The sequence below is a fragment of the Panthera onca genome, chromosome B4 (genome assembly GCF_046562875.1).
Source record: "Panthera onca isolate mPanOnc1 chromosome B4, mPanOnc1 haplotype 2, whole genome shotgun sequence".
NCBI lineage: Eukaryota > Metazoa > Chordata > Mammalia > Carnivora > Felidae > Panthera > Panthera onca.
Genome location: NC_138345.1, coordinates 121,583,085 through 121,598,089, shown reverse-complemented (window position 1 = coordinate 121,598,089; position 15,005 = coordinate 121,583,085). Strand labels below are relative to the sequence as shown.

Here is a 15,005-nt window from a genome sequence, read left to right as displayed (position 1 = left end):
TGATTAGAACAACTTAAAGTTAAACCTATAGATGTTGCAAAACTAGATATTAAATGTAGATGTCAAACAAAAAAGGGAACAGTCAGATGATATTCATCAGAGTTATTTCAATCTCAAGTACTTATAAAGAATCCCAAAATATACTTCAATTTGAATGGATATTTAAAGTCATAGTAGAATAGGTTTTCTTCTACATGCAATATTTTAAAATATGCTCTATACTAATAAGCATAAAGAGGACTTCAACTTCAATGGTGGTTTCACAGATTGACCGACATGCAGTTACCTAAGATTGGGGACCCTCCATCATAGACAGGAGGCTCCCAGTTCATGATGCACCAATCATCTCCCACATCTGTCACATTTGGTGCCACTGGAGGATCAGGGATGTCTGTAGCAAACAAAAAATGGAATAGAATAGAATAGAATAGAATAGGATAGAAAAAGTAAAATAGAGTAAGTGAGAGCACAAGAAAAATGTTAATTGGAAAATCAGTTTTTGGTAATAATCATAGAAGCAGTGTTTTTTCTGAATGCTTTTCCATGTTTATTGAAATGCATGTAGTAACTAATTTGGGCAAAAAGTCATGCTCCATATGGGATAAGGGAAGGTGAGCCCAATAAAGATAAATATAATATGTATTCAAGTCCTTTAAACCAGTGTCACAACATTAGAGAGCAAGCCCCATATGGAACTCAAGATACTTGTCCTTTACCTTGAAAACGGTAAACAAGAAATTATTGCATAATATCAGATGTGATTTCGTGTTGTGTTTTGTTTTGAACTACAAAGTGAACTGTAAATCAGTTGGAAGAATCAAGATGTTGACTGGTAAAAATCCAAGTCAAAAATGGCAAGTTACCATATCTTATTAACATAATTCAGTGTCTGATAAAGTGACCTTAGTTTCTGGTCCATTTGAAATATGATTCTTAAGGGAGAAATAAAGTGAGATGAAGAGATCATGAGAGCTTGGACCACCAATAATCTGCTGGACTCATTTCACTTGGTTTCAAGCTTAGGAAAAATACACCTAAGTTGTCATCTAAGGACTAAGGCAAATCTTACACTTCTACAATGATTGTGATGTTGGAAATTGTTTAGTGATTGTTTCAGTGACTTTAAAGGAAACTGAAAGGAATACAACTGTGGAGAGCTAATGACCAGCAACCCCAAACAGTTAACTTTAGTTACACATTCCTGCAATTGGACCTCTGGGCAAGAAAAAAGAAGACACGAAGAGAAGAGAAGAGAAGGGAAGGACAGGAAAGAAAAGGAATGGGAAAGGTAGAAAAAGAACAATGGTGATTTATAAAACATAGCTATCTGTGTTTCATTTGTTGACTACCCAGAAGAGTTGAGAGAACCAAGAGCTGGCAAAGTCTACTCTGGATATGGACATGTAAACTTGATTCTAGAAGTTTGTTGAACCAGAGGACTTACCCACAACTTTAATCTTGATGCTTGCATGTGCTTCCCCAGCTTCATTTTTCAGATTTATGTGGTAAACACCAGAGTCATCTCTTTCAGCGACGTCAATAACCAGAGTGCTGCTGTCAGGGTAAGATTCTGCTCTTATCCGGCCACTGCCCTCCATAATAGCCTAAGGAGGAGAGAAACAAAATACGGCATGACCTATATGACAAGGACTATTCCAAAGTACCTTAGAACTTAAGCTGGATGTGGTGCTAAGGCCTAAAATACATGTTCTTAATGTAATCCTCCACCAACCCTAAAGATAAAGGTGTTAACATCCCATATTACAGGAGAAAGCTGTGGCTCAGGGCCACATGGCTAACAATGAGAAGAACTGGGATTTGTCTCCAAAGCCCACTAAGCACGAACCCACCAAAGAGAAAGCTGGAGGACTAAAAATAGGAGTGCAGAAGTGTTATTTTAGTAGAGGAGTCTCTTTGTACATGAAATTAAATATTTAAGAACTAATCATGACTTGCTTATTTATGTGTCTTGAAAATTTAGAAATACTGAAGAGGGTTGAAGAAGACCAGAATGCCAGTTTTCCTTACAAGTTATTGAGTATTGATTTTTCCCTTCCAATAGGACAGAATGAATGAATGAATATCTAATTCCCAAAGTAAAGACAGAGTGAGGTTGGGCCTTCCATTATATTTTCTTTCTTTATTTTCTCTTTCTCCTCCTCTTCCTCCTTTTTCTCCTTTTCTTCTACCTCACTTCTTTCCTTCTTTCTTTCTTAAACCAGAAATTTGAAGGAGCATTCCATTTTTCTGATTCCTAGGTCATATTTCCTATATGACAATGAATAGCCAGCATACAAAGAGAAAAAACAGAGAAGGTCAAGGTAATTTAGAAACTGGGTAATTTTCTAATAACTATTAAATTAACTCTTTACTTTTTTGTGTCTGGATTAGGACTCATAAGTCTTCAATAACATAAGATTGTGAGAGCAATAAGAATACCTGAGATAGTTTTCATAATTCTTCTGTTTTATAATAGAACAAAATTTTCTCATATTAGCCAAATTCATTTTTTTTATATATGAAATTTATTGTCAAATTGGTTTCCATACAACACCCAGTGCTCATCCCAAAAGGTGCCCTCCTCAATACCCATCACCCACCCTCCCCTCCCTCCCACCCCCCATCAACCCTCAGTTTGTTCTCAGTTTTTTAACAGTCTCTTATGCTTTGGCTCTCTCCCACTCTAACCTCTTTTTTTTTTTTTTCCTTCCCCTCCCCCATGGGTTTCTGTTAAGTTTCTCAGGATCCACATAAGAGTGAAACCATATGGTATCTGTCTTTCTCTGTATGGCTTATTTCACTTAGCATCACACTCTCCAGTTCCATCCATGTTGCTACAAAAGGCCATATTTCATTTTTTCTCATTGCCACGTAGTATTCCATTGTGTATATAAACCACAATTTCTTTATCCATTCATCAGTTGATGGACATTTAGGCTCTTTCCATAATTTGGCTATTGTTGAGAGGGCTGCTATAAACATTGGGGTACAAGTGCCCCTATGCATCAGTACTCCTGTATCCCTTGGATAAATTCCTAGCAGTGCTATTGCTGGGTCATAGGGTAGGTCTATTTTTAATTTTCTGAGGAACCTCCACACTGCTTTCCAGAGCGGCTGCACCAATTTGCATTCCCACCAACAGTGCAAGAGGGTTCCCGTTTCTCCACATCCTCTCCAGCATCTATAGTCTCCTGATTTGTTCATTTTGGCTACTCTGACTGGCGTGAGGTGATATCTGAGTGTGGTTTTGATTTGTATTTCCCTGATAAGGAGCGACGTTGAGCATCTTTTCATGTGCCTGTTGGCCATCCGGATGTCTTCTTTAGAAAAGTGTCTATTCATGTTTTCTGCCCATTTCTTCACTGGGTTATTTGTTTTTCGGGTGTGGAGTTTGGTGAGCTCTTTATAGATTTTGGATACTAGCCCTTTGTCTGATGTGTCATTTGCAAATATCTTTTCCCATTCCGTTGGTTGCCTTTTAGTTTTGTTGGTTGTTTCCTTTGCTGTGCAGAAGCTTTTTATCTTCATAAGGTCCCAGTAATTCATTTTTGCTTTTAATTCCCTTGCCTTTGGGGATGTGTCGAGTAAGAGATTGCTACGGCTGAGGTCAGAGAGGTCTTTTCCTGCTTTCTCCTCTAAGGTTTTGATGGTTTCCGGTCTCACATTCAGGTCCCTTATCCATTTTGAGTTTATTTTTGTGAATGGTGTGAGAAAGTGGTCTAGTTTCAACCTTCTGCATGTTGCTGTCCAGTTCTCCCAGCACCATTTGTTAAAGATACTGTCTTTTTTCCATTGGATGTTCTTTCCTGCTTTGTCAAAGATGAGTTGTCTTATTAGCCAAATTCAAATCTTAAGATTGTAAAAGATTTTCTGCTTTATTTTTAATGTGAAAAGAAAATACTTAGGGTGGTGTTGCATTATCTTCTTTAGTTTTCTATATTTTGTTTGCTTGTCTGTTGTGCTATATAATTTACATAGAGTAAAATTCACACTTTTTATACATAGAGTTCTATGAATTCTGACAAATTTGTGTGATTGTGTAACTACCACCACCACAATCAAGATACATACCATTTCCATGATCCCCAACAGTGTCCCCATGTTCCTTCACTGTCAACTCATTCACCCCTACACTCTGGTCCCTGGCAACCACCAATCTGTTATTTATCTCTCTAGTTTTCCTTTTTCCAGAATGTTCATATAACAGACTCAAACAGTATGTAGCCTTTTGGATCGGTCTTCTTTCACTCAGCATGATGCTGTTTAGATTCAACCATGTTGCTACATGTATTACTAGCACCTTCTGTTTTACTGCTGAGTAGTATTCTATTGTATATTCCATGTGCATTTGGGTTATGCATGTACAAATTGTATGTTTGTACAATTGGACTTTTGGGTTGTTTCCAAGTTTTGACAATTATAAATAAAGCTGTTATAAACATTTATGTACAAGTTTTTGTGTGGACATATGTCTTCATTTCTCTAGGGTAGATAGCTAGGAGTTTCACTATAGGATTGTATGGTAAAGTGCATGTTTAACTTTATAAAAAAAAAACTACCAAACTGCTTTCCAAAGTGGGTGGACCATTTTGCATTCCTACCAGTGATGTATGAAAGTCTGATTGTTCCATATCCTTGTATTTGGTATTAGCAGTTTTTAAAAATAATTGTTGTTGTTGTTGTTGAGCTTCTTTCATTCAGCATAATTATTCATCCAAGTTGTTGCATACATCAGTAATTCATTCCTCTTTACTGTTAGTAGTATTCCTTTAATCCTTTTACATTTGTTGAGACTTACTTATGGTCTATCTTGGACATTTTCCATACTCAATTTTTTTTTAATGTTTACTATTTTGAGAGAGACAGAGAGGGAGGGAGAGGGAACAAGCTGGGGAGGGGGAGAGTGAGAGGGAGACACAGAATCAGAAGCAGGCTCCAGACTCTGAGCTGTCAGCACAAAGCCCCGTGAACTCACAAACTTTGAGATCATGACCTGAGGTGAAGTCGGACGCTTGACCAACTGAACCATACAGTCGCTCCTCCATATGCAATTTTAAAATAATGCCCATTCTGGGGGCGCCTGGGTGGCTGAGTCGGTCAAGCGTCCGGCTTCAGCTCAGGTCATGATCTCATAGTCTGTGAGTTCAAGCCCCGCATCGGGCTCTGTGCTGCCTGCTTTAGATTCTGTGTCTCCCTCTCCCTCTGCCCCTCCCCTGCTCATGCTCTCTCTCTGTCTCAAAAATAAATAAAAGCGTTAAAAAAAACTATAAAATAATGCCCATTCTGTATGTGTCATTGGAGTATTCTGTAAATGTCAATTAGATCAAGATGGTTGCCAGTATTGTTCACATCTTAAATATCCTTACTGATGGTCTGTCTTCTTGTTTTAGCAACTACTAAGAGAAGAGTATTGAAATCTCTAATTTATCTGTTTTTCTATTGCAATTTTTCTATTGCAATTCTATTATCTTGCTATTTGTTTTCTACTTGCCCTGTTCTTTGTGCCTCTTTTTCCGCCTTCTTTTAGATTAATTAAATATTTTTTGTGATTTCATATTATATCCTTTGTTGGCTTATTAGCTATAACTTTTTGTTCATTATTTTAGTGGTTCCTTTAGGGTTTATGGTATACATCTTTAACTTTTCACAGTCTACTTTCATGCGATATTACAACAATACCTCCCTTTTCACCCTCCTAATTCTTACTTTCCATTCTTTTTTTTTTCTTGACCTTATGTTTTTATTGTCATAAATTTTACTTACAGTACAAACAACAGTATATTATTATTATTTTTGTTTAAACAGTCAATTATCTTTTAAAGAGATTGAAATAATACAAAAAAACTCTTATGTTTATCCACACGGTTATCATTTCTGATGCTCTTTGTTCCTTTGTGAAAATGATTCAACCTGACATTATTTTCCTTATGACTTAAGGACTTCTTTTAGCATTTCTTGTGGTGCAGGTCTGCCAGTGATTATTTCTTTCAGCTTTTATATATCTGAAAATAATTTTATTTTGCCTTTGTTTCTGAAATTTTTACTCAGTATAGAATTCTAGGTTGATATATTTTTTTTAGAATTTATAGAATTTTTTAGAATTCATAGTATTCTAGGTTGACAGTGTTTTCTTTAAAGATGTTGCCTCACTGTCCTCTCACTTGCCTTGCTTCCAGAGAGATCTGCTGTCACTCTTTTCTTTATTTCTGTATATTTAATGTGACTTTTTTCCCTGTCTACTTAAAAACATTTTTTTTTTGTTAATCATAGGGTTTGATCAATTTGATTTTAATGGGTCTTGGTGTGGTTTTTTCTTTTTTTCTTTATATTTTTTATTTTTGTTATTTATTTATTTAATATAATTTATTATCAAGTTGGTGTGGTTTTATTAATGCTCTTTGTGCTTACATTTTATTGAGCTTCTTATATCTGCAATTTTAGTTTTTATCAAATTTGGAAAATTTTAGCTCTAATTTCTTTACATATTCTTCTGTCCTTCTCTTTGGGGACTTTAATTACATATATATTTCACTGTTTCAAGTTGTTCCAAAGCTTAATGATGCTCTTTTGTTTTTTCCTACAGAAAACAGAAAAGGAAAAAACACTCTTCAACTCTTTTTTTTTTAATTAATAAATTATTTTTGGGGTCAGATTTAGACTCACTGCAAAATTGTGGAAAGTACAGAGAGTTTTCATATAACCCCTCCCCCACACTAACCAACCTCCTCCACAACTGACATCCCACATCAGAGCAGTATATTTCTTATAATCAATGAGCCTACACTGACACATCATTATCATTCAAAGTCTATAGTTTACATTAGGGTTCACTCTTATGTTGTACATCTGTGAGTTTTGCCAAGTCTATAATGACATATGTCCATAATTATAATATCATACGGAATAGTTTTACTGCCCATAACACATTTTATTTTAGGAGCCACAGAATGACACTTGAGCTAGTACTAGTCTACCACCCAACCTTATTTATTATTTTCCTCCTTATTCACTCTGACCCAGTCACACTGGCTTTTCTTCTGTTCCTTCAACACATCAAGCTCATTTTTTTCCTCTCTTCTTGTCCTTTGCCCTTGCATTGACTTTACCTGGAAATCTTTTTCCTTTGATCTTTGTATAATGGTTTCTTTGTCATTCATAGAAACTATTGTCATTTACCTTGCAATCACTTGCTAATCATATTACACTGTTTTAAAAAAATCTTCATAGCACTTATTACTATCCACAGTGATTTTGTTCAATTGTTTATTTACTAATTCATTATCTTTTTCTCTTCCACTTCATTCCCTCACACCTATTAGAATGAAAAATGGGATCTTTACAGCACATGAAAACATGCCTGGTCACATAGTAGGTAATCAGAAATATGAAAAGTAGATGAATGATGATTATATTTGCCTGAAAACCAGTGATTTTTCTTTTTTTAAAAATTTTCAATCCTTATTTATTTTTGAGAGATTTTAATAAATATTTATTTAATAATAATTTATTTAATAAATATTTATTTATATTTTGAGAGAGAGAGAGCTGTCAGAGAGAGCTGTCACAGCTGTCAGAGCTATGAGAGAGAGCTCTGAACTGTCAGCACAGAGCCCGACACAGGGCTCTAACTCACGATCAGTGAGTTCATGACCTGACCTGAAGTCGGATGCTCAACTGACTGAGTTACCCAGGTGCCCCAAACCAGTGATCTTTCTTAATCCAAGGAATTACATCTATACTGTACCCTTGTACATTTATTTGCTTTCTTCTTTCATTTGACTATTGGAAGGCAGGAGGTGTGGTTGGGTGTGTGTGTGTGTGTGTGTGTGTGTGTGTGTGTGTGTACTTAAAACAAACCTTATCTGCTCGGCTCCAAAGGGCTTTGGGAGGTGGTTCTCCGGTGACAGGAATTTCAAGACGAAGCTTGCTTCCTGCTATTACTGTCACTGTATTGTCAGCATCAAGACCATCCAGGATGATCTTAGGAGGATCTAGAATATTAAATATGGCCTTTGTTATAAGACAATCATTTCCATGTGAATATCTGGGCCAGTACTTTGCTAGTGGTAAATATTGATAGAACCAACATTTTATCTGGCCAAAAAGAATATAAGAGGAATCAAAGTAGTTGGTGCCTGGCACCTTGCAAAGCTACTCCATTGTAAGACTTCTTAAGAATCAACTATTATGCTTAGTGACTTACACCAATTCATGTATATCACAGTTTTGAATGTGTTATATTTCCATGGTAAGCAAAATCAAAAAAACAAGAACACAACTCTGCAATGATTTATCTACTCACCGACAACATGAACTTTGGCAGGCAAAGTAACAGAGTAGGCATCTGGTGCAAATACATAATCACCTTCATCCTCAGTAAGAGCATTGGCTATCACTAACTTGTGGATTCTAAGGAAATTAGAAAAACATTTCTAAGAATTTGCAAAGATTTAGATTGTATATGGCCCAACTGAAGAGACACCTGGACTTTATCTGATTAAGAGATAAGCCTATCTCCAGGCTGGAGAGAAAGACCAAGAAACAGAGAGAGAGAATATAAATGCGAAGGCTTAATTATCCTATTTATGGATCTTCATCAAATATTCATTTTTGAGTATATGAAATTATTTGTACAAATACAGCCTGATTATTATGCACACAAGAGTCTAATATTCCTTTTTCATCACATAGCTTTAAAAAAAGGCTAAAATACAACATCTCACTAGTGCCATAATTTAAGATTTAAAAAATTACCAAGAACATTCTTGATTTTGGCATTATATGCCAAATCTAAAAGCAGTAGTTCTTAACTTTTTGGGGATCAGCAAATATCTGATGGATACCATTGATCCTTTCTCTGGAGAAGAGTATGTATTTTTGTACACACAGACTTGGCTTACAACTTCAGAGGATTTGTGGGACCTCCCTGGAGTACATTCATGATCTTAACCAGATTCACAACCAGGATCCCTAGATCCAAGTTTAAGAACTCTTGCCTTAGATCTTTGCTAGATTCTAGGATATTATGTCTGCCCCCAAAATTGTGGGAAGGTCATGTGGCACTTATCGGTTAGGGACAGTTAATCCATTTGATTGAATCCATAGGATTCAGTATCATTCCTTTAACCTTCTGTTTATATGGAAAGGATCAGTTGATGGCTTGTTTTTCTTTTGCCCTTTTTTTTTGTTGTTCATTCGTTTGTCATTGTTCTTTCTTTCTTTCTTTAATTTTTTAAAATTTACGTCCAAATTAGTTAGCATATAGTGCAACAATGATTTCAGGAGTAAATTCCTTAATGCCCCTTACCCATTTAGCCCATCCCCCCTCCCACACCCCCTCCAGTGACCCCCTGTTTGTTCTCCATATTTATGAGTCTCTTATGTCTTGTCCCCCTCCCTGTTTTTATATTATTTTTGTTTCCCTTCCCTTATGTTCATATGTTTTGTCTCTTAAAGTCCTCATATGAGTGAAGTCATGATATTTGTCTTTCTCTAATTTTACTTAGCATAATATTCTCCAGTTCCATCCATGTAGTTGCAAATGGCAAGATTTCATTCTTTTTGATTGACAAGTAATTCTCCACTGTATATATATATACCACATCTTCTTTATTCATTCATCCATCGATGGACATTTGGGTTCTTTCCATATTTTGGCTATTGTTGATAGTGCTGCTATAAACATTAGGGTGCATGTGCCCATTTGAAACAGCATACCTGTATCCTTTGGATAAATACCTAGTAGTGCAATTGCTGGGTCATAGGGTAGTTCTATTTTTAGTTTTTTGAGGAACCTCCACACTGTTTTCCAGAGTGGCTGCACCAGCTTGCATTCCCAAGTTGATGGCTTTTGAATAGACAAAGTACCATACCATGAGGTGCAGATAAAGGATCACTGGTAGGACATGATATAGAACAGAGAAGTCAGACATTCTTGCTATTTGGAAGCCAAGAACCAGAAGAAGATCCTCTCTTTATGACTACTCTCCAAACTTCCTCACCAAATATGTAATTTAGGAAGTAGAGGAAGAGTGCATATTGAGACAAGTTACAGATCGCCTAACTTGCTTACCTTCCTTTGTGAATGACCTTCAGACGGTCACTTTCTTGAACAGGTAGGCCATTTTTAGTCCATTTTCCTGATATGTTTTCAGAGATTTCACACTTCAAGCAGATTTCTTTTCCAAGGTTTACAGTTTGATCAGTCAGAGGTGTCAAAATCTTCAGAGGTTTCACTACAGAAACAATACTTATAAGTGCCAAACCCAAACTCCAGACAGGCCAAGATGGTATCTTGTTTTGAAAATGAGAATTTGTTCCAGTGCAATTGATATATTGGGGGACAACCAGAACATAACACAAATTTTGTGTTTGATTATGCATGATTTCATTCATGAAAAAGAGGAAATGGCACCCAGGTGAACTGAGCCAGGTAGAACTGTACAAAATGCACACACGCGTGTGCACACACAAACGTCAAACATCTACCAGCTGCTTGAATTCACCCATGCAATACAAACCATACTCATGCACATCTGAGATTACCAGTGTCCATCCAATTTCAAATAACCTCTTCTCACCATGTCACAGTATCTCAGTAACCACAACACTCCCCACACTGCTTCCACAAGGAAATTTTAGGTCTCATTTAACATAAAGTGCCATATTTATTAACCATTTGGCCTGTGTAAAACTGTGATACTGTTTTTTATTAGGTTCTTATTGTTTTGTTTTAATGTGTGGCTGACAAAACTTTTGAGTGTCATGCCCATAACTTCATCTTGCCCATTAGTTTTGTGGTTTTATTGCATAACTTTGTGTAGCATATTGATTTTAGAAATGCATATGTTGTATTATAGCAGAACTGACTGTAATTGCTTTAAATGGATACAAATATCTGTCCATGGCTGAAAAAACTGTTTTCGTATTAAAGGAAAATGACCACAACTCCGCGATACATAAGGAGTGAGTGTAACTGAGATAACTTCTGAATAATTCAGTGATCCTATGAATCATAATTGGACTAAGAAAGAAGTAAGGAAGCAGGATTTCTGCTCTGCATGTGTTACTACCAAACTTCCTGTGAGATTTGCTATCTTAATTTTCATGGCCAGCTGGAAGAGACAGACTCTGCCATTGAGGAGTGACTACTATTTGGAGGTATTTGGGGAAGTACATAAATTCTCTCATGCTTCTGGATCTTAGTAGCAAATGGGTTCTTACAATGTTCTCATTTGATCCCCCTTGGTTTGAGTAACTTCCTTCTCACTCCAAATGTAATTGCAGAATGTTGAATGTTTATTTAATGAATTGATAGCAAATTCACTCATGGGTTGCACAAACATTTTCAGGATTTTATATTGTATCTAAGTATTTATCATCTACTTATGTGGTCTTGGGATTACAGTGCTTCTTAACCATTTGGACCATTTCTGTGGCAGGTGATTTTTATACTTCCTTCCCAATCCTGTGTTTTACTATTAAACTGAGTAGTCGATTTCTTTTTCAGAGACCCTGACTGATATGACATAGACACTCAGAATGAATCCAATTTTACATATTTATAATTGCCACCAGTAGAAATAAAATAGATAGAAATGTTCCTAAAATTGAATTAACAAATGCAACACCAGTAGATATGCAACTTGGAAGACACCCAAGGAGATCTTACTTACAGTCAACACTAAGTTTAGCAGATGATTGTCCTCCCGTTGTCATTACAGAATATTCTGCACTGTCAGCCTTCGTTGCTCCCTCTATGATCAAAATATGTTTTTTGCCCTCAACTTTAATTCGATATCTTGATTTTGGACCAGGAATAATCTCCTCACCATTCTTAAACCTGAGTTTAAATAGATTATAAAAAGTTTTATAAAAGACCCTTCAGGAAATGGACCTTATTGGTCTTGGTTTTGTTTTTGTTTTTGTTTTTGTTTTTGTTTTTGCTATATCCTGGTATCTAAGAACTATTTGTTGAATTAAAGAATGTACGATCACTACATCAAATGGATTAATAATGTAACAAGGATTGTCTAAAAAATTACATTAAAAGAACATAAGCTCTTTCTTCTCATTCAAGATCAGTTGAATATGCTACGAGAGAATATTACCTCTTCCACTCACTAATAAGAATTGCATCACTTAATATGTTTTAAATTTTTTTAATGTTTATTTTTCAGAGAGAGAGAGAGACAGAGAGAGAGACAGACAGAGAGGCAGAGAGGCAGAGAGGCAGAGAGAGGGAGACATAGGATCTGCAGCAGGCTCCAGGCTCTGAGATGTTAGCACAGAGCCTGAGACAGGACCAACCATGAGATCATGACCTGAGCCAAAGTTGGATGGTTAACTGGCTAGGCCATCCAGGCGCCCCTCACTTAACATGTTTTAAAGATAGCTATGATTCTAGATTAGAATGAACAATCTACTCTGTACCAATTACCACAGATTCATGCTGTGTAATTTACTATACTTTTCAACAAAGCATTTAATTTTATTATGAATCTCTTAGTTTCAATTTTGATGTTACTCACATAGAACTTGAGAAAACACTCTTTAACTGGACAAAAAAATGCTTTTATTTTTTAAAATAATTGGTGATTCTTAGCCTAAAACATTTTTCTGAGGTACTATAAAAATAAGGTAACTAGGGAAAATATATAATATTTTTCCATGTAAGTTGCCAGTGTGGCATGGTGAGAGTAAGCAACTTTTGGAACTTAGGAGCATCCATGGGATTTGGAGTCAAACAGATCTGGACAACCATGAGCTATCCATTTCTTACTAAGTGCCTACTTCCCTACATTTACCAGTCTAATTTTCTGGATCATTTTCTAGTTTCATAGGTGAAAAAACTCCCAGCATCTTTGTAGTTTTAGTTACCATTTCTACTAACACAAATGAGGTTGTGATTTTTTTCATATGTGTAAAAGCCATTTCCTGTTCTCCAATCTATAAAAGCATATTTTTAAAAATCTATTAAAAATGGACAGACCTCAGGAAAGTTACTTACCATTTCACATTAGCATCATCTTCCGACACCTCACATTCTAATTCCACTCTTTCCCCGCAGTAAGCATTTATATCTTCCAGCTGTTTGGTTACCATAATTGGAGGCTCTGTTTAAAAAAAAAAAAAAAAAAGGAGAATCAGAATCATTAAATGCTTGAAATCTTCTCATGACCACAGATTTGTTCACAGATAAAAGACCAACAGTAAGAAAGTATCATCTACCATAGGGTTATGGTTAGATGGTGGTAGATAGTTGGCAGGTGGTTTTTTGTTTTGTTTTGTTTTGTTTTATATCTTTGTTGTCAAAATAAATAGTTAGCAGCCCTGGGTAAGTTTTCCCAATTTTCTCAGACTCTTCAAATCAAATCAATTACTGTTCTGGAGAGCAGACAAAACATGTATCAAATATCCTTCCTTTGGCAAATAAGAAACCACGTGGTAGACATTTGTGATGGAGAATCTGACAGTATGATTCTTTGGTTCTGGTTGGAGCTCTGATTGCAGAGCTCTCTGTATTCAGAGGGCTTCATCTACACCCTCCAGCTCCTTTCACAATGTTTTAGTAAAAGATGGTCTTCAGCACCCTCGGTGTCAACCATTGATTCCCTTTCACTAATAAAACCGATTTTGAGAGAAGTGTATTTGCAATCAGCTGAATGTGTGAAATGAGGATTATTCAGTAAAGTTTGTTGGGTTTCAGAAGCTATAACTAGAATAATTATACTGTTTGCTTGAGTCAAAAACATGAGGTATTTAGACTCACCAGTCTTTTAGACTCACCAGTCTTCTCCCGCCACCCACCCCTCAGCTTTTCTAGTCTTCAACAAACTTAAAGATTAATTAGGATACGTAATAACGGCCAGTGTAGAGGAGCTTCCATGCAGAGCCAGACTGTCCCCAAGCAAACCCATTTCTAGGCGTGCTGTTACCTGTGCCCTAGAGCTCAAGAGCTTACCTGTCACACTCATTTTGATAACTACGCTTGGGAGAAGGAGTGCCAAAGGTTGTTGAAGACTACAGTAAGAGATTGCACTTTACCTCGCACAAACAGCTCGGTGGAACATTTCTCATCACCAGCTGTCACATAATACTCTGAATCATCCGTTAGTGCACAGTTATTGATAAACATGATTCTTTCACATCCTTTATGTTCAAAGATGTATCTGTTTGAAATGGGAGGGAGATAACAGTCTGTGAACTTGATTTTATTTTTTTATTACCAGCAAATTTGGCTTGTAATTCAGCAATGTTTGAAAGTCAAGGATATAATTATGATCTGCCATTTATGTAGCATATCTTACATAGTTAACAGAAAATGTGAAAACTGTTGTTAGCTTCATAATGCACACTGTAATACATATTCATATTTACACATAATATTTAACATCTGTATTTTTATAGAAGTTTTATTTCATATATAAATTAGTACTCACATATTTGCTTTTTAATTTTTTTAACCCATTGTTGGAAAATAGGATTGGCTAAGGTTGTCAGAGAGATTTTGAACTCTGTAAATTTTTTTAAATGACCAATTCATCTAGTTTATTTTTTTAAAGTTTATTTCTTTATTTTTGAGGGAGAGAATGTGGGGGGGGGGGGAGAGAGAGAGAGAGAGAACATGGTGGAGGGACAGAGAGATCAGGGGAGGGACAGAGAGATAGGGAGAGAATCCTAAGCAGGCTCCACACTGTCGGTGTAGACCCTGAGGCAGGGCTTGATCCCATGAACTGCTGCAAGATCATGACTTGAGCGGAGATCAAAAGTCGGATGTTTAACCCACTGAGCCACTCAGGCACCACCCCCACCCCTGCCGATTCATCTAGTTTACAGGTGGACAGGGACTCAATCTTACTCATTGATTCCTTGATTCCATTCATGGCTTAGTGCAGTGACACAATAGATTTTGTTAGGTGAATAAGTGATTATACAATTTAAGCAATAATGTGAACTTAATCACTGTTACAGGCAGTAATTTTTTAGAACGTGATGTTCTTTTA

At 36.2% G+C, this 15,005-nt stretch overlaps 1 protein-coding gene across 9 annotated transcripts in view; it reads right to left on the bottom strand.

Annotated features, from left to right (window-relative positions):
- Positions 1–15,005, bottom strand: part of MYBPC1 (myosin binding protein C1) — an 87,666-nt gene that overhangs the window by 27,100 nt on the left and 45,561 nt on the right. For all 9 annotated transcript variants that reach the window (XM_060656617.3, XM_060656623.3, XM_060656621.3 and 6 more), the window contains 8 exons: positions 14,047–14,171; positions 13,010–13,115; positions 11,676–11,842; positions 10,073–10,235; positions 8,303–8,409; positions 7,858–7,991; positions 1,445–1,604; positions 287–391 (listed from right to left, as the gene is read on the bottom strand). In XM_060656617.3, coding sequence (XP_060512600.2) covers positions 287–391; positions 1,445–1,604; positions 7,858–7,991; positions 8,303–8,409; positions 10,073–10,235; positions 11,676–11,842; positions 13,010–13,115; positions 14,047–14,171 — 1,067 coding nt within the window. The remainder of the gene's footprint in view (positions 1–286; positions 392–1,444; positions 1,605–7,857; positions 7,992–8,302; positions 8,410–10,072; positions 10,236–11,675; positions 11,843–13,009; positions 13,116–14,046; positions 14,172–15,005) is intronic.